The 27,389-nt window shown below is 37.2% G+C and overlaps 1 protein-coding gene across 1 annotated transcript in view; it reads right to left on the bottom strand.

Moving 5' to 3' along the window:
• LOC122118395 (sine oculis binding protein homolog) overlaps positions 1-27,389 on the bottom strand; it is a 174,082-nt gene that overhangs the window by 131,318 nt on the left and 15,375 nt on the right. The window contains exons 2-3 of the mRNA XM_042692372.1: positions 24,526-24,664; positions 22,475-22,660 (exon numbers count right to left, since the gene is read on the bottom strand). Coding sequence (XP_042548306.1) covers positions 22,475-22,660; positions 24,526-24,664 — 325 coding nt within the window. The remainder of the gene's footprint in view (positions 1-22,474; positions 22,661-24,525; positions 24,665-27,389) is intronic.

The raw sequence follows: 27,389 nt of genomic DNA, 5'->3' as shown, positions 1-27,389 counted from the left end.
TGTCTTATCTGGTGAATTTTTAAAATAAGGATGGCTATTGGTCAGTGATTTTGGAGCATTTGAATAGCATCTATAAACATACAACTTATTTGACCACAGCCCCCAAAATATCAGGAAAGCCTTAATGGATCTGAAGCAATTAAATTCTAAGTTTAATCACAATCGTCATGGGAGTCTAAGACTGGGGGAATTCTGAAAGAATTGCTGGTGATGTTATGAGTTCCTAGAACGCACACGTCTAGATCATTTCATGACCTGAAATATATTTGAGACAAGTTACAAAGCAGGCTCAGGACACTCCTGTATCTTCCCAATGTCATGAAATGAAAGGATAGCCTGGGCAGCATTCTGTCAGTCTGTTTGTTAGGACAGTTAAACTGAACATAATAAAGGGGTTGGGGGGCTGGGAAGTTGGCTCAGTGGTAGAGCGCTTGCCTTGCATGCCTGAGGCCCTGGGTTCAATTCCTCAACACCACATAAGCAAAAAGAAAAAAGCCAGAAGTGGTGCTGTGGCTCAAGTGGTAGAGTGCTAGCCTTGAGCTGAAGAGCTGAGGGACAGTGCCCAGGCCCAGAGTTCAGGCCCCACGACTGGAACCTCCCCCAAAAATAAAATAAAATAAAGGGGTTGGGAAGATAGGTCAGTAGTAGAGTTTACCTAGCAGACCCCAGGCTCAGTCTCTAATACTGCAAACAGACCCAAAATAAAATTAATTAATTGAAATTTGAAAAAAGCAAAAAGACGTCATCTGGAAGACGGGCAAGAAGGTAGAGATTAATCTTGCTTCTTTGCAGTCCTTCTGCAAAGAAATTCCTTCTTGGATTAATTCATTTCCAGATATTAAGGCAGCCCAAGTTAGAAATCTCTACAGAAACCTCCAGGATTTTCTGTAAATTCCCTGTGTTCTTGAGGTGAACACACAAGGCAATCTGGAGTAAAGTTGGACCACTGAACTAAAAGGAAAATCATCATAGCTGGCCATTATTTAGTTATTAGTGAGTGCCAGCCACATGCACATTATTGTTATTCACTATCATTTAACCTTAATCACAAGCAGACAAGTGCTAATGTTATCCCCAGGATCAGGTGGAAAAGTGAGTTTAGAGGTAATATGCTCCAACTCAGCAAGTACAAACCAAGGCCAGATATCTAACCCCAGAGTCAAGCTTTTGGCCACTGACTCTTAAAAGACAAGGGATTCTAAGTGTATGAGCTTACATACCATCTACAGAACTTGCCTTCATGAAAAGGGCTAAAAGCCATCACAGATTCTGCTATTTACAAAGCTCACTGCTCAGTCACATGCCAGTAGACCAAGGAAATGGAAATCAAAAAGGTCAATATGCCTTTGACAAGACAGTTATGTATAGTTGTTGACTGGTTTAAAAAAAAATAAAGTCCCATGGCATAAGCCTTAATTCTTTAACTATGAAAAATGGACCTACTATAACCATCCCACCTGAACTTGCACAAGCCAGTGCTACTTAAATGTAAAATGATAAAAACAGAATGAGTACTATTTGGATCTCCGACAGTAATTATGCTAACCAAAGGCTAGTTGTTTCAGTATGTTTTATTTGTAGAACTGGTATTTGAACTCAGGGCCTTCCACTTGGTAGATTGACTGCCTACCACTGAGTCACACTTTCAATCTTTTATTATTTATTCATTTATTTAGTTATTAGGGGCATAGTTACATTTTTGCTGAGCACTGACCTAGGATTGTAATCTTACCTATGCTTCCTACAAATCCATGTCACTACAGCAGATTTATTAGTTGGGATGGGGTGCCTTGTGAAAGTTAGGAAATAGACTTGAACCACTCATTATCCTCCTGAGTACCTGGAATAATAGGTATGTGCCACTACACACAGTTCCTGCCCTCTTTAAGAGGGGGAAACTAGGGAAGGGAAGGGGAACAACAAAATAGTGAGGCAGAGGGCAAAGGGGGAACCCATACAACAGTGATACTCACAAGACAATCTGTTGGAAATGATCTGTACAACTTGCGGGGAGGTATATAGGGGGTAGGGTAAGAGGGAGAACAACAAGGGAAAGGGGTAACAAGTTAGACAGGAATGTACTCTCTTACTTATGTGATTATAACCACCTCTGTAATCACCTTAACAATACATTTTTTATTAAAAAGAGGGAGCAAATCACTAGAGAACATGAATGTTTTCTATGTAGATGAAGATGGAGATCACCTACATTGCTATCCCTCAATTGCTCATTAAGATTAAATTCTACCATAAGAGAATCATTTTCTTTGGTTGTGTGTGTGTGCGTGTGCGTGTGTGTATACGCACATGCACATGAACACGTGTATGCAAAACCAAAGGTTTGAACTCAGGGCCTGGGTACTGTTCCTGTGTTTTGGGGCTCAAGACTAGTTCTCTACCACTTTAGCCACAGCATCACTTCCAGCACTGTAGTGGTTAACTGGAGGTAAGATACTCATAGACCTTTCTGCCCAGGCTGGTTTTAAACTATGATCCTCAGATCTCAGCCTCCTAAGTAGCTAGGTTTAGAGGTATGAGCCACCAGCACCCAGCAGTTATCTCTTATATTCCATTAAAATCCAACTTTCTGAAAGTAAGTATGCACAAAACGTATTTAAAAAATAATGATTTCTATGTTAGAATGAGTGATTCTTCCTGAAGAAAAAGTTTTCAATGAGAAAGCAGAGTACAAGAGGCCTCTGGTCACTAGTTAGCTAATGTCTAGAGTCACACTGAGGGAAGTCAATGATACCAAAGTGGACACTATCTGATCACAATGCACAACAATGTCAACAATTGTCAGTGCCATTTGAGTGAATATGAAGCAAAACGACATTGGATGAGTAGGGAAGTACAGCATAAAGCTAGGGGTTGCTGGAAAAGAAAACCAATAGCAGATCCACTTAGGAAAGTCTAAAGGATGTGACTTTAAAAAAAATAAATATTAATACACTGCTTTGCATACTTGACAGTGTGGCTGAGCATAGAGATATGGAGATAGACATGAGTTAAGGGGCAATAGTATTCATTCTGTACTCAGTTTTCTCTTCATATCATATAAATCTTTGCCTCTTATTAATATTGACATTCTAATTGGGAGATTCAGGAAGTCACTCCAGAATAATACTCCCCACCCTAATTACAGCTGTGGTGAGGATCAAATGGGAGAAGGTTTATACTTTCCTGTGTGCAAATGAACCTTCCTTAGAATTGCTGCCAATCAGAGTCATAGAAAAGGTAAGTGTCTGCTGTGTGCAGTCTAGAGAATCCTGGTGTCTAGGCACCTGACTCTTTAACCATTTCCCCCCTATAGGTGACATCTATGGAACCACCCTGAATTTGAGGAACAACCCAGGAGCTTGTTAGGTCTCACTAACTCCAATTAAAAGTAAAGTCATTATAATTAACAAAACCTTATAGTTATTCGTTTTTAAAAAGTACTTGACTCAAATTAATAGCTGAAAAGATGTTGCCAAATATATCACTGCACTGCTAGATATTCTGTAATTAATAGATGAGATTTCTTTGTAATTATTACATTAGCAATCCACACATGGGTAGATCTTCCTAAGAAGTTTGCTCTTTCAGGAGTATCAGAGTAACAACTAAAAATGTCTTCCATCTTGGTAACTATCAAAAATTCTGAAATGGTAGAATCTGAAATAATAAAATATTATTGCACTACTTCTCATTAAAAAGATAGATATAATTAAATGATAAAGATCTGTACAACCACATGAGTCTTTGTAGTTCCTAAAATATCCCTAATTTTCTATGAAATATAGGCTTGAAGAAATTTCAAGCAAGTAAGTAACTCACAGCCCCCTAAATATTGTAGTATTTGTTCCAAAATAAAATCTAATGTCTATAAATAAACTAAAAATTGGTTACAAAGAAATGAGCATTTATGACCCAACATTAGAGAAAAGAATACAATTTAAATTTTTAGTTTTCTAATTAAACTTTTGAAGCCAATCTTTAATTGTTAATGTATTATTCTATGTCAATATAGAGATACCAAGAGTATAATTCCAGAAATAATAACCAAATATTTATATACAAGTCCTTGCACTAGGTAACTGGTTCAAGATTTTAACTAGAATAGCACATGGCTCTGCCTGCAATAAAGATAGAAAAGTGTATGACTTAGCATGTGATAAGTAGAATTCAGAAAGAGAGTTTCAGAGACATGCTGGAACTATATGAAAGAGCACAGTGTGTGAGCTGTCTCTTGAAGAGTTTAGAATGGGAAGGTGTTCAAGAGGAGAGAAAGGACAGAAAATTGCGGGAGACAGGGGGTGGCAAGCAGGTCCAGGGAGTGGCAAACCATCCTGAAGGTAACCCGTTGACCAAGATTGTATAAAAGGAGAAGTTGGAGATTAGACTGGTGCCAATAGGATCTGAGCAAGACATTTTCTGAATATCATTTCATGATCAGGAGGAAGGAGGTGCATTTTTATTGAGTAGGTTACATAAGGCTAATGAATATTCCTCAATAGGACAACATAAGATTATAAGTATGTTGAGATACATCACTCCAATGGGATGGATCAGAATTCTAAATGACTGAACTCTAGCCCTACATCTAGAAATCACCAAAAGCAACATAGGGATAGGATCTGTGTTTCATTCAACCTATGTGTTCAGTGACAACCCATGCTGAATAAATAAATGTATAGATAAGTTAACTAATTAATTAGTGTAATTGATTCAAAGCAAATGGGATAAGGTCCTGACCCTACAGAATGATAATAGAAATGAACAAGACAGTCTAAGACAATTATAAATATGTGAGGATAAAGGTGATCCAGAAATAATTTGAATTAGAGTTTATCTTCCTGTCTTTCTTGACAAAACAGATCAGAGACAAGTTCAGTGAGTTCTTGGAGAAAACTGACACTAGAATCAAATTTAGACAAAATGAAGTTTCTTTCTAGACCCCATCCCAGAATTCAAACAAAGAAGGGAAATAAAAGGATAAACTATAAATTCACAAAATAGTATGTAGGTTAAACATCCCTAATATGAAAGCCTCAAATCCAAAATGTCTAAGATCTAAAACTTTCTGAGAAACAATATGATCCAAAATTCCCTGAGGTCACAGCTAAAACACAAGTACAATAAAACTATGGTATAAAATTACATTCCATTTATGAATATATGTTAAATATAAATGTATTTCATTCTAGACTCTGATTTCACTTTTTTTTTTGGGGGGGGGGGAATCCGGTCGTGGGGCCTGAACTCTGGGCCTGGGCACTGTCCCTCAGCTCTTCAGCTCAAGGCTAGCACTCTACCACTTGAGTCACAGTGCCCCTTCTGGCTTTTTTCTTTTTGCTTATGTGGTGCTGAGGAATCGAACCCAGGGCCTCATGCATGCAAGGCAAGCGCTCTACCACTGAGCCACCTTCCCAGCCCCTCTGGCTTCACTTTTAAGATAACATATTATTTATATGCAAATATAACCAAATCTGAAAAAACTCTAAAACATTTTTGGTCTCAAGCATTTCTGAAGGATACTCAATGTGCAATTCTCTTATGAATAGCATAAGAATATCATATTTATGAATATCATAAACTGGGATTCTTTAACATGACACTACTAAGTATAAGTGGCTCTGGCTTCCTAAAATGAATTTGAAGATCTCCACATAATTGCATGGACTAGCCAGTGAGTGGGGCTCCTTCTATAAGCCTCCTCGACCACTAGGTCTCTACTTCTCTCTTCTTTGCTCTAGAGAAGCTGTCTTTCTATGCATTCACCGTAACAAACTTGAATAGAAAGGGGAAAGGTTGAACTTTACAATAAATTCGTCAGGCAATATTTCCCAAAGTACATTCCACAAAACACTAAGCACATGAGGTACTTAAAATGTCTGTATTTTTTAAGCCCCATGGCTAAATATCTTGAGAAAACACCAGGCTAAACAAAGTTGAACAACAGGCTTTTTCTTGCAGGACATTGGTTCCACCAATAAATAATTAAGGACCTTTTAAGAGGGAGATAAGATGTTCTAAATTTCACATATTTGACCATGAGCATGTCTTTTCAGAGGGACTTCCTAAGACTGAACTTCTGAAGAAGTCTCACTGGGACTCACTGCTCTACTGCCCTACATTTACACTGAGGCAAAAACATTTCCATTTGGGTCATTAATTATCAAGAAGGTTTCTCCTCTTTTGCCCAGAATTGAATCTTCAGTTGCCAGAAACATCCTTTTTTGTCTGCACTGGCAGAAAGACAGCCATGTGGCCAGTACTGGGCCTAATGACTGACACCAGAGTGACCAAAGACATCAATGACACTCACGGTCACAAAGTCCCATCGTGTCTGCTATATGCAGCAAATACCGAGCCAGGCAACCCTTTGCCTGTAAAAATGGAGAAAAATGGCACAAATCAATAAGAAGGCAAAAGGATGTATGTAATACTGCTCTTAACAGACTAAATAAGTCATATTCACTGGGTGGCTGCCACAGACAAGAAGCTAAATAAAAATCTGTCCCCATTCCTGAGCCTTGGATCTGATCTAAATGATGTAAATGATCTGGGATAATGACGATGTAATGATGGCTTTATTCACTACTGAACCTATCATGATTATGGACAAGAGAGTCCAGTTTAAAAAAAAAAAGTATGACAATAAGTCCATTGCTGCTAGGAAAGCAATTCTGAGCCACTGTCCTGCTTCAAGGTACACCATCTCCAAAGAAGTACAAATGGCAGTATCTTAGGACTGAAGGGTCAAGCTGCCTTGTATAGAATCTTAGAGCAAGAAAACCATTGTTAAAAGAGCCAAGATGAACTGGCTGGAACACTAAGCAAGAGTCAATTCTCATAGTAGCTCATGAGCTACTATGTCTAATTGCCTCCCAAACATCTTAGCAGCTCATGTCCAAAGCTACATACACACTCTTCATAATCAGGCCCCTTCACCTTGTTTTCCATTCAAGTACCAGGCTTTTATATTCTACCCAGTAATCTGCTGGTATTCTGGTATTCTACCTGGCTCTTTCCTTCCTCTTAATCTTATACTGAATAATCATTGGTCTTCTTAAATATTTTTATAATATATTCACTCATTCACTCAGTGTTTACCAAGTCTGTTTATGTGCCACGCAGTGTTCTAGGAATAGCAATAATTCACTGAGTTTGTTGCTCTCCATCCCAGTAAAATCACCAAAACCTCTTGCCCATATTATCCATGGCCTCCAAAAATACTTCTGTAAGTTTATTCCTTTCACACTGCACCCAAGGAATCCCAAACATAAACTTAATCACATAAACTACCGCTCATGCAAAACCCTTTGGTATTGACATCCATTGCCCTCAAAAAGAAGATGAAACTCCTTGCCATGATCTCCATGGATTGTATGGCCTCAGATAAGCTTCTTAACCTATGTATGCTCTGGGGTTCCTTGCATGTTCTTGAAGCTCTGTCCACTCAAGAGTCTTTACCTGTTCTGCTTCCTAACCTACCACCCCTAAATTCTTGAGCAATTAATTCCTTCTATTATACCTTAAACTTTATCCCAGAGAGGCCTTCCCTGTTTCCAAAACTGAAGGAATCTCACGGCACACTGGATTTGATCATTTTCATACTTAAATTTATTTATTTATTTATATGTTTAATGTGGTTGACGCCAAGCAGACTGTTAGGCAGATGGAGAGGAATCACATTTACCTTGCTCACTAGGATGAAACATGACCTGAGGTCTCAGCCTAAGTAAGAGAAAAGTCAGCAACCGTACTAAGTGCATCTTGGTGGATGGATAATGAGGGTGAGACAGAAGGAGCAAGTTGGGGGCACCGTCTTTGGTAATCACTCAGAACAAAGTTGTTTTAGAGGGAAGTACCAGTGAAAGGCTCCAGAACAGAAAAGGGTTATTATTTCCACTCTCCTTGGCCAAGTCCACAAACTAAGTCAGCTTAATTTAACAGCAACTTTGAAAAGTCAGCATTCGGAATATCCCTAGAATAACAAGAATTTCCAGAAATGCGAGCACCCTCTAACAAGCAAACGAAGGCACAGCTGATATTTCCTCTTACTTCCTTTTAGCATCTTAGTGCTTGGTGACTTGAACATGGTATGCAAAAAGCATCATCCTAACTAGATCATAACCCCCCCCCCAAAAAAAGTTCAGATAATGGTAAGAAAAGCCTCAGACTTTCTAAGGAGTCACCGTGTCATTTAGAATGCATGATAACATGGTATTTTCACTTCTAAAGCGAGTAGTTCTGCTCCTGGGTCCACCATTAATGCAACTGAGGGATTTGAAATCATTTAGCCTCTCTACATATCATTTTATCATCTGCAAAAAAGAGTGTTCCTCTAGATGTGCTTGTGTGTTCCTTCTAAATAAAACTCTAGGATCCTGAATTTCTGAAATAACAAAATCCATTTAAAGAAGTATAAGAAAAGCATATTGTCTCCTCCTTTCTTCTTTATCTTAAATCCCTCAGTTAATCTGTCTCCTTCTGTATGGCCACAATTGGCCCTTACCCTTACTATAAGAGGCTTATCAGAAAATTCTTTTTTTTTTAATTGTGAAAATACTGTACAGAGGGGTTACAATTACATGGGCAAGAAAATGAGTACATTTCTTATCAAGCATTGTAGCCTCCTCCTTTGTTTCCCCTTCCCATCCCTTCCTCCCTCTGCCCACCCACCTAGCCCTCCTCTCCTCTCCCGCATCAAAGTTGTAAAGTTCGTTTTCGACATAAGGACTTGTATGTCTCATTGTTGCAATGGGTCCACCTGTATCCCTATTTAAATGATTTGTTTTTTCCTTTCCCCTCCACAAATTATACCGACATCAAATACAGTGAAAGCAGGGGTTATACCATGGGGGAGGGACAAACAAAGAAATAATCTTATAAATGTGTTAGAAACAATCGCATGAAAGAAAAAAAAATTTGAATACATATCTTAGGGTTCATTTCCCTATCCTTGGCACAGGCCGAAATTTTCTTAATAGAGACCCAGAAACACAACAAATCAAAGAAAGGTTGGACAAATGGGATTGCATGAAATTGCAGAGCTTCTGCATGGCAAAGGACATAGAAAATTCTTTGGATGCTTGGACAATTTGGGAATTAGTCCTTTTTGAGCACAGCAATATTTGTACCACCAATAATCCAGTGCTCTTATTTGCTTTTGTTATACATTAATGCTGAACTTTGAATGGAAAAGGCAAAAAAATGATCACAAACAAGACCATACTAAAGTTACCAGCACAACTATGTTTATTGCAGCATTATTTACCATAGCCAAGATATGGAACCAACCCAGATGCCCCTCAGTAGATGAATGGATCAAGAGAATGTGATAGACACACACACACACACACACACACACACACACACACACACACACACACACAATGGAATTCTATGCCTCCATCAGAAAGAATGACATCGCCCCATTTGTTAGGAAATGGAAAGACCTGGAAAAAATTATATTAAGTGAGGTAAGCCAGGCCCAAAGAAACATAGGTCCCATGCTTTTCCTTATTTTCAATAACTAGTACATGTCTGGGACAAGTAGAAAAGGCCAGATAAGATGATGTTAAGCGAAATAAACCCGAGATAAGGTCATGAGTGATTTTTTTCTTGCTTGCTATTGTTTCTAACATATTTATAAGGTAACATGTGATTTTTTTTTTTTTTGCTTTGTATGTCCCTCCCCAACAGCATAACCCGTTTTCACTGTATTTGATGTTGGTATAATTTGGGGAAGGGAAGGGGAAAAACAAAGTGTTTCAATAGGGATACAGGTTGACCCACTGCAATAATGAGATGTACAAAACGCTATGTTGAAAAAACGAACTTTACAATTTAGGTGGGGGGGGGGGGGTGGATGGAGGGAAGGGATGGTAGAGGAAAAACAAAGAAGGAGGAGGCGACAATGCTTGATAAGTAATGTACTCATTGGGGCTGGGAAAGTGGCTCAGTGGTAGAGCGCTTGCCTTGCATGCCTGAGGCCCTGGGTTAGATTCCTCAGCACCACATAAGCAAAAAGAAAAAAGCTGAAAGTGGCGCTGTGGCTCAAGTGGTAGAGTCCTAGCCTTGAGCTGAAGAGCTGAGGGATAACGCCCAGGCCCAGAGTTCAGGCCAAAAAAAAAAAAAGAAAGAAAGAAAGAAAGAAATGTACTCATTACCTTGCTCATGTAACTGTAACCCCTCTGTACAGTATTTTCACAATAAAAAACTTATTTTAAAAAAATTCTCTTCCATTAACTACTGGTGTTTTTCCGTGAGTTTCCATACATCTGGTATTTTTATCCTAAGTGTCCCAGAAAACGGAATCTGAGACAAAGACAAAAGCATGTAAGAGTAAAGGACAAAGGGAGTGAACCTGGAGAAGAGGAAGAACCAGCAAAAGCATGTGCTACTGAGTTGGCCACTGCTAAGGGAGACCAATATTCTACCACACAGACAATGCTTTGGAGTCAATAGAATATAGTTCTTAACTGTCTTCCCAGGAACAAAAGGATGAATTGATCATTAGCTCTCATCCTCTATCGATCCAGTTTTAACAAATGTGGATGATTGCTGAGAGGTCCACATGGGATGCCCATGTTACTAAGTGAGAAAAGCCTTACAGCAGGGAAACTAAAGACATAGCCACACAATTGTGGCAAGGTGTTTTCAGACTGCACATGTCCAAACCAGTGAAAGTACTATGGTAGAACCTAGAGTAGGAGATGGAGCCAAGGATTTGAAGGGGTACATAAAGGTATCTCATGCACAGTGCTGTTATCACTGTAGAGCACAATTTCTCAAGCATAGCACTGCTGGTATTCTGAGCTAGACAATTTGTGGTGGGCTGTCCTGGGTATCATAGGCTATATACCAGAATCCCTGGACTCTGTCCACTAGATACCAGTAACACTCCCTCTTCTACTTGTGGCACAAAAACAAACGAACTCTACCAAATGTTTCCTGGGGGAGCAAAGTTAACCCAATAAGAACCCCAGGTTTATCTGCATTCTACTTTTGTCACACACCCTCAGTTTCTCTCCACTTGGCACCATATCAAGGTCTCTCTCAAGTAGAGCACCATGGGAAATACAAGCCTTGTTGCTATAACTTAATGCTTCATCATGATTCATTGTATTTAGCTAGATGGTAATTCCACACTAATGAGAAATGATGAGATTCTGGGATTCTACTCAAGTTCAGAAGGATAAGAATGACAAAATTACATTCTGGGGCTTAGTAGCTTAAATTATAAACTATGGGTCTCTAATTCAGGCATTCTTAACATTTTTTGAGATAAAAAATCTTTTTGAGAAAAAGGGACTAGCTTTCTACTTAACTTAAGCATAGATGACACACACACAACTTCACATTCCCCTTCAAGGCTCACAGTCACCCACCTCAGGCCACATGAGGGGGCCATACGAGGTTACATTAACTATTGCTGGTGAATGTTTGAGTTGTTTCTAGTTTTTCACTAGTACAAACATATGCTACTACAAATATTCTTGTGTCAAATGCTCATTTTTCTTTGAGTACATATCAACCTATGATAGTGTATATGAATGCCCAGCATTAATAGATATGCCAGTTAACTTTGGGGAGTAATTAGATTGATTTGCACTTTATCAGCAATGCATAAGAATCTTATTTGCTTTATGTCCTTCTCAGCCCTTGGAGTGTCAGACCTTTCCATTTCAGTAATTCTAATGTGTGAATTGTTGTCTCATTCTGATTTTAAATTTGATAGCCCTAATTATTAGTGAAATTGAACCTTTTTAACTTGTTTATTGACCCTTTAGATTATTTTTTGTGTGTGAAGTGTTTAGATTTTTCTTGCTCATTTTCCTATTGGTGGTTTTGGGTTTTTTTTTTTAATTTATAATAGATTATATATATAAATACACATTCACATTTGTTGGTTGTGGGGCTTGAACTCTGGGCCTGGGTACTGTCCATCAGCTCTTCAGCTCAAGGCTAGTGTTCTACCTCTTGAGCTACAACGTCACTTCCAGTTTTCTGATGGTTAACTGGAGAGAGAGTCTCACATACTTTCCTTCCCCAGCTAGCTTTGAACTGAGATCCTCAGATCTCATCCTTCTTAGTAGGTAGGATTACAGGTGTGAGCCACCATGCACAGCTGATTTTATATTTTTTTAAAGAGACCTTTGCTATAATATGTGTTACAAGCATCATCTCTCACACAGTGATTGTTCTTTCTATTCTTTCAGACAAAGAAATATTTGAGATAAAGTCTCAATAAATAAACCAGGCTGAACTTGAACTCATAGTTCTCTTGCTTTAGCATGGACCACCATACCTGGGTTGAAAGATAGCTTTTAATGGAAATGCTTCATTTTAATAGAGTCTACTTAATCAACCTTTTTCTTTATGATGAGAGCTTTCATTCACAGTTTAAGAAAGAGTGGCCTACCCACAATCATGAATCAATTCTCCTGGGTTCTTATCTAGATGCTCACATACATTTAGAATTGACTTTTGTGAACAATGTCAAGTACAGAGCCAATATATATTCTTTTGTATAAGCACATATATTGAAAATGTTTCCCTGTCATCATTACTACTTACAAGTGTCATGTTTGCTGTCACATACTAAATGTTTGTGTCGCCTAAATTTCTGATGTTGTGGCCCTGGCCCCTAACGTACTAATATTTGGAAAGGGGATTTTTAAGAGATAATGATTTGGTGAGGTCCTGAGAGTAGGGCTCTCACACTGAGACCTGAGGCCCTTACAAGAACAGACAACAGATAAGAGCCATGAATGGTGGCACATACCTATAATCTCAGCTACACTGGTGATGTGGATAAAGGATCAAGGTCAAGGCGAGCCCCAAGCAACAATGACAAACTCTATCCAGAAAAAGTCGTTAAGGCCAAAAGGGTTAGGTCTTGGCTCAAGTGGTAAGTGGTAGAGTGCTTACCTAGCAAGCATAAGGCCCAAGGCCAAAAAGGAAAGAACCTCTCTGTGTGTCTCTCTCTGTGTGTCTCTCCATCTGTCTCTGTCTGTCTGTCTGTCTGTCTCTCTCCCCCCCCCCCTCTCTCACACACACACACACATAGGAAGACAGAGCAAGAAGGCAATCATCTGCAACCCAAACAGAAAGCCCTCACCGCACACAAGTTCTGCTAAGACTTTAGTCTTGGACTTCTAATTCCCAGCACTATAAGAAAATAAATTTTAATTGTTTAATATCTTTGTAATATCAATAACCTGTTTATATTTGCTTCTGGACTCTTGCCATAGAATATCTGTCTATTGTTGAGTGATTTTTTTCAGAATTAAACATTTAGATCAATTTAGAAAGAATCTGCCTCTTAAATATTCAGTCTCTAGTCTGCAAAATATTCTGTTAGATTTTTTCCTGGGTATTTGACACTATTTTAAATAGTATTTTGTATTTTTAATTGTTTGTAGCTTGTATATAAAAATATAATTGATCTGAGGGTATGGCTTGTGTTTAAAGACCTAAATAAATACGCTCATCAATTGTAATAGTTTACTTATAGATTCAGGTTATGGGAGTTATACAAATAATGATGTCCTTACCTTTAAAATCTTTCTTCTAGCTTTATATTGCCTTACTGCATTTACTGTGAAATCCAGTACAAAACTGAATACAAGTGGAAGAAGTGGTTACCTTTATCTCATACTTGATTTCAAGGGGAAAGCTTTCCATTTTTCTTCATGAAGTATATTTGCTGGAGCTTTTTGGTAGATATCTCTTGTCAAATTAAGGATGCTCTAGTTTATTCCTATTTTACCAACAGTTTTTAATCATCTATTACAGTAAATGCTGTCAAATTATTTTTCTGCATCTATTAAGAAGATTTATAGGGTTTTTTAACATCGTTCTGTTAATATGACAAATTATAATGACAGATATTTGAAATACAAACTAAACCAACCTTGCATTCCTAGAAAAAATCCAAATTAGTTCTGCTTTATTACTCTTTTAACTAGCCTGGGTTTATTATAGTTTTGCTTAGGAGTTTTTACATCAGCATTCATGATGAACAATTTTCAATTTAATGTAAACCAATTAAATTATCATTTTCTTTACTTACAATGCCCTTGGCATGTATTGTAATCAATATTATGACTGGATCATAAAAATGAGCAAAAATGTTTCTTCTTTTTCTATTTTCTACAATAGTTTTTCTAAGTTTTATTTAATTGTTTTCCTGTCTCACAGAATTTACCACTTATACCCTATCTAGGTCTAGAATATTCATTATAGAAAATATTTAATTATTGCTATGTTTTTAGTTGATGTAGGACCAACTACTTATGCTTTCTATTTCTTTTAGTACCTGGTTTGGTAGGCTGGATTAAATATAACATGATTTTTCTCTGGCAGAAATTCTAAGAATTACTTCCAGTCATCATTAGTTATGAGTAAATAAAAATGATTAGGTCTCAAATAGTATTTTTTATTTATTCACATGTTATATAGAAATATAAATTTTTCATTTTATCTTTTTAAAAAGTTAGATCCATCATTTCAAGTCACTCACTTGTTCAGAGAAAAAATTAACAATCATTATCTGGGTGCCGATGGCTCACACTTGTGATCCTAGCTACTCAGGAGGCTGAGATCTGAGGATTACAGTTCAAAGCCAGCCCAGGCAGGAAAGTCTATGAGACTCTTATCTCCAATTAACCACTAGGAAATTAGAAGTGGTGCTGTGGTTCAAAGTAGCAAAAATGCTCATGGACAGTGCCCCAGCCCCAAGTTCAAGACCCATGACCAACAAAGAAAAAAAGAAGTTATTCTAAGTGACAGAAATCTTCTAACTGCACACATAGGTAAATTTGCTTTAAATTATTCAATCAATTAACAAGTTCATATTAAAGCATACTATAATATACCCTTTCAAACAATAAAATCAGGTAACTTACAAGTCACAAAATCAAGATTTCATTAATATAAACTATAGATTGCCAAAATGAACTACATCACTATGTAGACAGGATGGAAGATTCTAATCCAAGATTATACAGGCAACAAGCAGAATAGTGTCATTAGAAGCCTAGGTTAGTAATTCTTGGTTAATGCTCTATCAGTCTTTCCATCACATTATTCAAATTATGCCTTCCTTTTAGAATTAAGAAAAATCAAACATGCTCAAATTTATCTTACAGAACTTTTGATTATATAAGGAAAGATGAAGTAGGACATCCTATATCATAGCAGCCAAAATTTTTAGACTCCAATTAGTGTCTTTTTTTTTTTTTGTCACAATGAAAGTCAAAAGATTCCCCCTCCCCCATTCAGGGATTTGAACTCAGGATCTTGCACTGTTCCTTGGTTTGCTTGTTCATAGCTAATGCTCTACCACTTGAGCCATGACTCCAGTTTAGTATTTTTGCTAGTTAATTAGAGATAGAGTCTCGGAGATATTCTGCCTAAGCTAGTTTCCAACTATGGTCCTCAGATCTTACCTTCTTGAGTAGTTAGGCCTGTATAGTGCCTCAATTGTACAGTTCTTGATTATCTGTCTAGGAACTTTCTGCTACTCTTCCTCAATAGCCTTTGTACTCCTATCTTTCACACACCAAATGCAGATAAAGTTACACAGTCCAAAGTCATACTTGAATGATCCTGATTTTATGGCAACTACATTTAAAGTTCTTATAGTCAGAGATGATATATAATCATATTGTTACTAGAGCATAAAAACATTCAGTAAATAACTAATGGACTGAAAGACTGATGTGTTTTGGATAATCTATTGGTTGTGAATGTGGCAAACACAATGTATAGGCTCCAATATCAGTTCTGCTACATATCATTTATATGACCTCAGCCAACTGCTTACTTTCTCTTTTTCAGTTTCCCCCATAGTAAAATAGGGTTAATGAGAGCATCCTCAAAGAGTTGTTGTGAAAATTAAATGATATAGCCTATCAGCACAATGCCTGGCCCACAATAATTATTCAAGTATTAAGTAAGATGAGATTGCTTCACGTTATTATCTACTCCTTTTCCTGCCATTCATCATAATTCCTCCTATCACTATCCTAAGTGATTTGGAAAACTAAGAGTTCAGTGAGCCTCTTTTCTTTTCTCTTTTTTTTTTTGAGAAATGTATCTGGTGCATAAATAGACGTCATCCAAATCCTATTAACTCTAGGTAATTTTATTTAATAATCATATTCTGAGTTGGACAAATAAATAAATGCCAAAGCAATTTTGATTAAGTCCTGTTTTCTCAATGGCTGTTTGGAATACATCATTCATATGCAAGCCCCAAGAATATTGAATAACAGATAAAATAAATAATGACCATAATGCAAACCACATTCAGATTCCCAGTTCCTTGCAAGTAACAACTCCATGTAAGAATTATAAGAGCCAAAAAGTAACATGCTTATTAACTGCGGGTTAGACCTCTATATACATAGGGCTTAGCATATCATGTGGATGTTTCCATATTCTCAGTTAAGCTAATTGTTCCTTGGAGCCCAGTTCTTATAACCCCTAAGGAATTTCAAGATTTGCCTGAAAAAATAGATCATATTTCCATGACTATGCCTAAACACAAAGTGGGAAAGCTGAGTGCAAACCATTCTGGAGGACAGGAAATGGTCATTGTTTTCAAAGAAAGGCAAAATATTTCTGCACACAGGAAATCAAGCTGGTCTAAGGAGATTGCTCTCATCTTCCTCCTCCACACAAATCCATGTGCACCATGTGGATAGCCTCATATCTTACCTTACCCTTGGGAATATGGTGAGGAATAAGAATTTCATTTGTGGTAAAAAGGCATTTTATTCAAAACTGCCATATAAATGCATCAAGAGAAGTACATTTCTTCCTTTTTTACACATTTCATTTCATTTTAAAGTATTCAGGAATTTACAGGGATTCTGGACTCTGAACAGGCAAGTTGTAAGACTCTGGGGAAACCTGTCAGAAGACTTCTATCTACAACATGGTTTCTTAAATACACAAGGTTTCCTGCAGTAGTGAAGCTTTAACTACAAATTTTTGCTTCAGCCTTCCTTTGTGAACAAAAATAATTACACCAATAGTTTCACTGGATTTTTTTTTAATTGTTGGGAGTAAAATGTTACAGAACAAGCCTGAGATTGGGAGAAAATTTTCCTACTGTTGTCTGTAACTGGCCATAAGCTCCTATCCTGATTCCTTTGGCTAGAGGTCAGCAAGGTGGGGAATCCCAAACCTTCCCAACCACTGCAGAAGACTAACGTCCTGCAAGTGGAGCCAAGTGCTACTATGACACTTATAAAGTGCTAAATATCATTACAAGGTCTTGGTAAAAATGCCTTTATTCAGAAATCTACTTCAAATGCTTTGCTTCCATCATCAAACTTCAAGAGAGCAGGCAGGCACAAGTGTTTCAGTGGAGACTTAGTATATAGCATGATCATACTATATGTTATCTGATACCCTTTCTAGACACAATGCTCTCCAAAGTGCTAAAGGGCCGAACTCATATTAAAAATCTCTAATATAGCCAGTTTCTGGTGGCTCATGTCTATAATCCTAACTATTCAGGAAGCTGAGATCTGAGGGTGGAGATTCAAAGTCCTTAAGACTCTTATCTCCAATTAACTACCAAAAAGCCAGAAATGGTGCTGTGACTTAAAGTGGTAGAGTAGCCCTAAGTTCAATGCCCAGGACAAGCGTGCGCATGTGCACAGCCACAGCCACACCCACACACAAACTCTAGTATGAAAGAAATTACAGAAAGGTGACAATATTATTAACTTGAACACTCAAAACTCTTCCTAACATTTTTTTCTACTTCAGACTCTGTACATTACATGGTTTTGAAAATTAGAGAAGATTTTCATATTTTGAACTAAAAGGGTAAAGGTATATTTGCACCAGAGTTGGTCAATGCTTTTATTATTTTCTAATATTCTTTTTTTTTTTGGGTCCGGTCATGGTGCCTAAACTCTGGGCCTGGGCGCTGTTCCTCAGCTCTTCAGCTCAAGACTAGCGCTCTACCACTTGAGCCACAGCGCCACTGCCGGCTTTTTTCTTTTTGCTTATGTGGTGCTGAGGAATCGAACCCAGGGCCTCTGGCATGCAAGGCAAACGCTCTACCACTGAGCCACCTTCCCAGCCCCTATTTTCTAATATTCTTGTAACAGTTTTTAAATGGTTTCTCTGCTGCTTATTCTAATCACTGCCTACTGCCTACAGTCTGCAGAAAAGTCTGTGGTTATTATTTAAAGATCAGGGTAATTCCCTTCACCAAATGTGGGGGGAAAGCAAAGCAAAGTCAGGACTATTATCCTGTGTTCATAACAAGTCTATTACCATAGTAACACCTATGATGTCACAGATAGTACACCAAGGCTCAAGAGGCCATCTAGGGGGTTAGGAGGAAGGGAAGGGCAGATTGGTCTAGGAAGATGAACACAAACATACAAGGCCAAAGCTGGGTCAGTTCTGTGGTAAGCATCAAAACACAGGGAACTTCCCTTCTCCAGTAAAAATGGGTAGTAAGACCAAAAAAGCAGTTCCCTAGACCCAGAAGTAAGCTACACCCACACTTCTGTATGCAGCTGTGCAAAAGAAGCAAATGTGTTATCACTGTGTTCCCAGTCACAAGTATTCCACTGGGCCCGCCAGCAGCCAAGCCATGAATGGGATCCAGTGGTGAGCTTGCTATGAGCACATGTAGCACCAGTGCCTGACCAGATGGAGTGTTTGTACTCTACAAAAAAAAGCAGTTGTCAAATGACAATAAGGACTTAAAAACCAAGCTAGGATTTTACCACCATCAGACTAACAGGTTCATAAAGTTAGCAAAGGACTCATCAAATCTCATAATGATGTGGTCTTTCAAAAATATTTTTTAGGCTGGGTGCCAGTGGTTCATGCTTATAATCCTACTACTTGGGAGGCTGAGGTCTGAGGATCATGGTTCAAGGCCAGCCCTAGCAGGAAAGTCCATGAGACTCTTATCTCCAATAAACTACTCAGAAAAAGCTGAGGGTGGTGCTGCGGCTCAAATACTAGAGCACAAAGACTAGAGTACAAAGAGGCTCAGGGACAGTGCCTAGACTCAGAGTTCAAGCCCCAGGATTGGCCCCAAAACAAAACAAACAAAACAACAAAAAAAGCTTTTTCAGGAAGAAACTCTGCCTCCTTGTCACCAGGGAACCTGGAAGTAGCATGTTAATAAGCATTATTATTCTGATAGTCTAGGATAGTTTTGTAGGAGTATGCTAAAAAGGCAACTTTATATCAAAAGAATATTGGATTTGGAGTCAGAAGACTTTAGTAGTAGTCCTAACTCAAGTACTTAGAAGCTGTATGACCTTAAGAACTTTAGTTCTTGAATTTCAGTTCGTTAATGATAATTTCCCAAGACTGAATTAAAGAATGCAATGAGTTTCAAAAACTATAAAGAATGTCACACAAACATAAGGAATTATTACTAGCATGTTCACATAGCTTGCAGTACAACAGGAATAATTTGGGCCTTAACATAAGAATGCAAAGCATACACGTAATCCTCATCTTTCTTTTCCTGAGAGGAAGACATTAACAAAGATATAGTTGTAAATTATCTAGGAGCTGATTAGCAGAACATTAGCTTCTGGCCACTGTGCCCTTTATTAGTTCCCTTAAAGAACGCACATTACTCCATATAAGGCAGGAAAATTGACAAGAAATGTATAATTCGGTGGCCTTGAGAACAACTGTTGAAGTTTTAGCAAAGGAACAGTTAAAATGATTAATTAATGAAAACTTTTGATAATGACTTATCCACAAAGAGTAAGAGCAACGGAATCCTCACTTCACTGTCAAGGAAGCTGTGGTCAAGGTCAGACAATTTGGCATCACTCCAGACAAAACACTTGTATTTTCTCAATGAACAATAAAGCAAACAAAATAGTAACATTTCCTCAGTAAATCATTTAACTAATGTGTAGAATAAGAATTTAACATCAGTCAATCATTCAACCAATATTGCCGTACCAAAGCACACTAAATACCCCAAAGCACTCTCTTACTTTGCCCTTATTTTTTTCTTAGCTTCTTCTTGGGGCATCACAGGACACCTTACCAAGTCAAATGTCTGACTTTGAAGCTCTAGTCACCTTCCTTTTACCATAAGACTCAGATAACCTTATCCTAGCACAAGCATCAGAAAGCTGTGGGTAAAACCCTGCAGCTGCCTTTTGTATGAGTAAGATTTGATTGTAAGACGGTCACACCCATTGGTTTATGCACTATGTATGGTTGCCATCATACTACAGCAACAGAGTTCTGTAGTTTCATTAGCAATCTTATGGCCTGCAAAGCCCGAAGTACTATCTGCCCTCTGTCCTAGATGCATGACTAAATCAGAATTTATCTCTCTGTTAAGAGTGCCTAGAAAGCAGAAAACTTTTCTTTGTCTTGTCATATGAAACCTCATGGTAGAAAGAGTCAAAGTTTTGAGCAGATACAGAAAATTAAAGACGTCCTTTCCTACATTTTGTTTTCCACAGATGAGTGCCTTGGAGTTCCACAGAAGACAGCATAAAACCACTGGTATTCAGTTACTCTGGCTTCTAATTCCTCTGGGTTCCTACGGTTAAGACTTCCAAAGCTCGATTTTTGGCCTCTGTCCTTTTGCCTATTTATTTCCTGATCTGATGTGGAATTAGAGTTAAATAGGAGCTGTGTGCTTGAATTCTATGTGGCTGGCTCAGCAGGAAACACCAGGGCAGGTTTTTTGGCATGCCAAACTCATGTTAGCTTCAGCTATGCTAATTTCTAAAGCTGTTTGCTTTGCTCAAATAAATCTTAGAGATGAATTTGCATTTGGATGCACACCTTTTTATGCACAAATTATATACCTGGTAACTCTAGGGCAGAATTAGGACTGAAAAGAGGAAAAAGAAGTATGGTGCTTGCTACGTGGCAGGTATTATGTGAGGGGCTTTACATACATTTCCTCATCTCACTTCCAACAGCCCTATAAAGCAGGTCTGTGACTCCCATTTTACATTTCAGAAAACAAATGAGGAGCACTGATGTTCAGAACTGGTATGTGACAAAACCTGGATTGACACCCAGTCTTTCTGGTCTACTACTTGGTCATACTACCTTAAATTCCTGCTCATCATCACTCTTTACCTAAGCCACAGAACACACAGTTAAACATAAATTCTACGTTTACAAACTCAGCTACATTTTTGCCCAAGTTGACCTATGCAAAAGATATCTTTGCTCTTTTAGAGATAAATTTGGGCCTCTCTGTATCACAAAATAAATAATAGAGGCACTAATAAGACAAACTTTATATGATACACCAATTACTTTAGTATTTAGTAGAAAAATACAATTATAAGTGACTTTAATACATGTAAAACCTTTAGTGTGAAAGGAAATTTTTATTTTTTAAATGTAGTAGGACAAGAAGAAAATGTGGTTACAAGCATGAAGGAAAGTATCAGACTTAGAATACTATGTAAGCATATCTATATTATAACATCCACATATATATATATATATAGATATATACATGCACACACACACACACACACACACACATATATATATATATATATATATATATATATATATATATATATATAAAATACAAACCAGGAACTTTTTCTGTAAACATCTTCACTGTTGATAGAAAAATAATCAAATACCTGTCTTTCCTTATAAAGTAAGCATTTGCTTTAGTATGCTAAAATAAGTATTATTATTGTAATCACAATTAAGCATCCTTTCACAATTCCAACATTTTACAGCATGCAGAGACAACAATGTTAACTTTTCCCTCTGTGTGAAATGTATCATAGCCTAGCTTACAATATTATATGCTCAGAACCTATTGCCATCTAGATCTAACGCAGTGCCATCTAATTTTCTGGAAATATAAAAGAACTGATTACATTTTCATGCAATTGGAATTCAGATCTCCATCTTTTTTAAGTTCTCAAGGACAGCTTTCCAGGAATTAGAAAGAACTCTGTGGAGATGATGCATAATGTAAATTGTTTCTTGAATGGATTTAAAGAAAAACATGTTGAGGAACATGCATGCCACATGTCCTTGTACAAAATTACTCCTTTTCTCAGAAACCCCAGGAGACCATGCCCTCCATATGTACCACCCAGCTCAACCACAGTTACCTTCTTCTCTTGCTAACCAGCCATCATATATACTTGTTTTTTAAAAAAGAACAGAAATATTTCCTTGTTTTCAGAAAGAAGAATAATGACTTCAGAGAAGGAAAATAATTTTTGCAAGCTGGTAATAGAAAAGGTTTACAGTTATTTGAAAGCCTAAGTATTAACAGAGAGAGAATTTTCCCAACAATAACAGTAATATTTTGAATAATATATACCATGATATCTCTTATCTACAGAGTTCTTAAAACAGTCTTTATCAAAATTATTATCTAAGTTGTAATAGTTATTAATAAGATAATTAAAATAGCTGTCTAGGAATCATCATCAATGGGAACCCCAGTGGTGCTTACCTGCTGGTGGCTTTATGAAAGGTGGCGGAATTAAAGGTACAATAATAGGCACATTGCCATGATCCTTTGATCCTGCAGGTGAGTCACTGAGTCCATTTCCAGTGGCAAGCCCTGAATAGCTTGTGCTTATATTGTATGGTGAAATAACACTGTCCTCAGGTAATTTTGGTTTTGGCAAAGAATTTTCTGTAAGAGAAAACAAAATTATGTGACATATGACAAAATAGCTTACTTATCAGACTGAAGATTTTTCCTCATTTCCTTGAGTGAAATGATTGTCTACTGGAAAAAAAATCCTTGTAAACCTTTAAACAGCTTACCAGAACTCCATAGTCAGTTCTGGAACTTTCTGGTCTTGTTATCAACACTTTCCAATGAATTCCTTTATAATTTGCTCCACTATGATAGCTAATATCCAAGCTGAATCATGGTGAGGAATTTTAACACTATATTTCCATAAAAAAATTAAAAGGCAATTAACCTTTTCCATGTATAAGTAATATACAGTAAAAATCACTTCCTAGCTTCCAGGAGAAAAGTCTGAAGAATGTACCCCGGCATTGTAACTCCCACTGTATTACAAACTCAGACTATAATATAAGCAAAGATGATGACCTAGAAGAAAACTGCCATTCACTAGGTATTGATAAAGCCCACTAAAAATTAATGAAAATGAAAATAAAGAAACCTTTGTGCATAGTATCCTTGTAAGCAAATGATCGCCCAAAAAAAAGCCTCAACCACAAAAAACATAGCAGTCATTCTTTCCATGTTCCCCAGAGCCAAAGATAATTACCTATGTTATTAGTTTATAGAATATACACTCGTGACTTGCATTTTTAGTTACAGTGAGATTGATTATACTATTTTCCTAGCATGATGTGTTCAATGTCATAGCAAACTTAACATAAAATCTGTCATGTACATCCAGTTCCACATGCCTGCAGGACAGCTCATTTACATTTTGCTGCATATATAAGGGGGAAAAAGCGCTATCTTAAAGTCTGGAAACAAAATGCTTGAGCAGGTATTGTGCCAATAAATTTGGATGTAATATAAATACTGAACAAATTGCCAATGATGATGCACAATTAGTTTTACCCACATTTTATTAAAATTCCTCAAATGAACTGCTTTTTCACACGCTCCTTCTCTTTTCGCTTCCAAACAAATGTTCATTTCAAATTTAGGTTCATTAATTCAGTAGTCATACAAGCTTTTGCATTAGATATCAGAGAATGCTGTCTACTAGTAGAATCAGTATAAATTCTACTCTGACATTCCTCTTTATGTACCACTCTTTAGCTGGGCTTTCATAAATACTCTTATAGAAAGTACAAGGTCTAATCTACTACTCTCTTTCTCCTCTTACCCTACTGAAGGGTTTGGTGGTAGGAAAAGAGTGAAAACTTCAAGTACTAAATGTAAATAAGGCTTTGGAATTCCTACCCCAAATCAAGGGAGAAGGGTCACCCAAACAACAGTGACTCTTTCTGAAAATGCACATCTACCATTGGCACCTAACAGAAAATCCCAGCTCCCAGCAATTGATCATATGCACAAAAGATAAAGGAAACTGGGGGTCCACAGTATTTGTCTCTTTTTATGAACTTGTGGGCAGATCACAACATTTAAGTTTCTAAGCCTCCGTTTAGTTTTTTCACTGCTGGAAGGAGATGAACCTATGTATATTTTTGTTTATGTTGTCCTCTTATAATGTGTAGAATATACATTAAACCAACCACAGAGGCTGGGAAAGTGGCTCAGTGGTAGAGTGTTTGCCTTGCATACATGAGGCCCTGGGTTCAATTCCTTAGCACCACATAAGCAGAAAAAGCCAGAAGTGGAGCTGTGGCTCAAGTACTAGAGCACTAGCCTTGAGCTGAAGAGCTGAGGGACAGCACCCAGGCCCAGAGTTCAGACCCCACAACCGACAAAACAAACAAACAAACTCACAGGCATAGTCAACAAAATGAGTCCAAAAGCAATTCTGGAAGGCTGAGATAGTTAATCCTACTTTGCACTAACAAAGGGACATTGAATGTCATTACCTTTGAGAACAGAAATGTGCTGCCGGCTCTCCCCATCTGTAGGATAGCTCCTGAATTCTATATCTTCACCATCTTTTAATTCAACCTTATCATAGCCATACCAGCCAAGGAGTTCATTCATGGTATTTTCTGCAAAATTCTGAAAGAGAAGCATAAACTATAACTTACTTCTATAATCAATAATTATTTTAAAAGAATTCTGTTTAGTGCTCTCCCTGTCCCGCTTTCCCTAGAAGAGAGCTCATTTTACAAATCATGTTCAAAATTCAATGCATTTAAATCACAGAATGACTCGTCCAATTATGACAAGTCTTCAGAGATTTGCAATTTAAAGATAATAAGTACAAGATATTTGCCAGTTTTCCTTGCAAATAAAAGTCTTATTTTAGCATATTCTTCTGCAAAACCTGTTTCCCACACTAACAAAAATACTGAAAGGAAAAGCATAAAAATAGCTAAGAAAAAAATTTGAAAATGTAAACAATTATTTTGTATTTCAGATTAGACTTATTATCTATTCAGGTGTTATTTATTAACATGACTTCTCATCTCTGACAAAGCAAAATTTCAACAAAGAAAAATAATTCATCACTTGACAACCACTACCCCATATAGAAAGCTGAATAGGTTACAAGTTTCTCCTTCCAATTTTTCCCTTTGTAAAAATATTCTTAATTAATGTTTAAATGCTTTATTAATTTTACAAGGTCACTATGATTGTCTTTTAACATTACGAGCCAATCCAAATTTTGGATAATGCATGAAACCACTTTCTGAACTATAAATGTGGGATATTATTACTGTTATTATAGATATCAAAGTTTTAAAGGGATGAGTATAGTTGGACAGATTTGATACCTTATACCCAGGGACCATTTTTATTAACTTATCTGGGAGCAAAATATAGTCCTGTGTGTATTACTGATCTCATCACAGTTATGCTCCAGTGTGCCTTAACTTGTCCAGAAGGATGCCATGAACCTCGTAGCTTGAACTAGGAAAACTATATATTCTAACCATCTCTCTGTGGCTCAGAGAAACTTTTATTCTTCTTTTTAGAACATGTCATTTCTGAAGTACACTGGGATGTATAATCTATATACCTGAAACAAAGCAGAAAGTCTATAGGCCAAAGTGTGCACAGACTCAATGTGTTGAGTCCCATGTTTTCCTGAATTTCATGACTTTAAATTTCAGCAAGGATTGCAAATCAATAAATGATATTGCACTACTGGCTCCACAAAAGAAACCTAGCATTTTAAACCACCCACAGGATGCTACGTATTTATTTAGGTTTTTTTGTTTTGTTTTATTTTTGCTTTACTGCCTGTGTAAGATCTAAGAAACAACTGGGTCAATCTGTGTTGGTATAGTATACTAGCAAACTTTTTAAAAATCCAGATAGATTGATTCAGTGTCACCATCTACAAGGCCAAGTCAGCCATATCAAGCTTTAGTGAGGCATGTATTCTCTCTGATGACTGGTCATGTCCGCATTAAATAGACATTCGTGAATGCTCACAGATGATATGATTAATAGGAAAAATAAGCTCAGTGACTTCAGCAATACCACTAAGGAGGACTAGGCTAAATGCTGCTCTACTCAATCAAAAGTGATCCCTTTAATGAGGCATCACTCTCTGCTAATACCTGATTTCTTTCACTCTGCTCAGTGCCTGACTACAGAATGACACAAAGTGCACAAATTGAGATCCTCTTTCAGTGGTCTGGCAGTAGAAATCTCCAAGGGTGAAGCTTATGTTGCATAGATAAAACAATTCCTAACAGCATTTAAAAGCCAAGTGTGCCAGGTACTGGTGGCTCATGCCTGTAATCCTAACTATTCAGCTGGTTGAGATCTGAGAATCACAATTCAAAGCCAGCCCCAGTAGGAAAATCTGTGAGACTCCTATCTCCAATTAACCACCAGAAATCCACAAGTGGCGCTGTGGCTCAAAGTGGTAGAACACTAACTTTGAGCAAATTTGAGCAAAAGAGCTCAGGGACAGCGCCCATACTCAGAGTTCAACCCCACAGCCAACAAAAACAAACAAACAAACAAAAAGCCAAGTGCAAGCCATCATTTTGGTCAATGTGCTATCTTGCCCCAATCTCTAAAAGAACTCTGCTAACAAGAGAGATAATCTTTTACATAGTAACTCCTGCCTGCTACATGTTTTGTATATTATTCCTATCCCAACACCAACTTTCTCCAGATCTAACTTCTGAAGTCACACAGTTTAGAGATGTATAACTCATAAAGCAACCTTCCAGCCTTGTCTTAGTCCAGCTGCAAATTCATTCATCCTCTCAGAATCAATTCTAGGACGAGATCCAGAATTCTCAGATACTTGAAGAAAAACTGAAACCTCAACTGAATCATTAACACCAAATTCATACCATTTGGGTATCTTAACTGATCAGTTTATTTTATGGTTTCTGCTGAAAATTCAGAGGCTTCATGGAGCAATCAATATGAATTTGATTTATGCCATGCATGCTGAGTTACTATGTGTCAGGGGAAAAAACTTTAAAATATTTTGTTTCTTGTCATTTAAAATAAACACTTTACCATTTTGATATGTGACTGCAAATGCAGAAAACAAGAGGTTTATAAAGGCACAAGTCATAAGTCTTAACCCTTTCATGAAGAAAGAAAGCAAATGCCAAAGTTTGCTGTAATATGGATACAAAATGAAAGGCTATAACATCTGTCATATACACTTTATTATATTAAGAAACCAAAGAAACTCAAGGAATAATTAAATTTTAAATTTTTCTAAATAGAGTCTGATGGCATATATCTTATGGGCCCATTATGGCATAAAACTGAAGCAATGAAATAGATTTTTATAGTATTATTT

Source organism: Dipodomys spectabilis, unplaced genomic scaffold (genome assembly GCF_019054845.1).
Source record: "Dipodomys spectabilis isolate Male_0828 unplaced genomic scaffold, ASM1905484v1 ptg000001l, whole genome shotgun sequence".
In the NCBI taxonomy this organism is placed as follows: domain Eukaryota; kingdom Metazoa; phylum Chordata; class Mammalia; order Rodentia; family Heteromyidae; genus Dipodomys; species Dipodomys spectabilis.
Note: the sequence above shows the minus strand (reverse complement) of the source record. Positions and strands in the feature narration are given on the sequence as shown.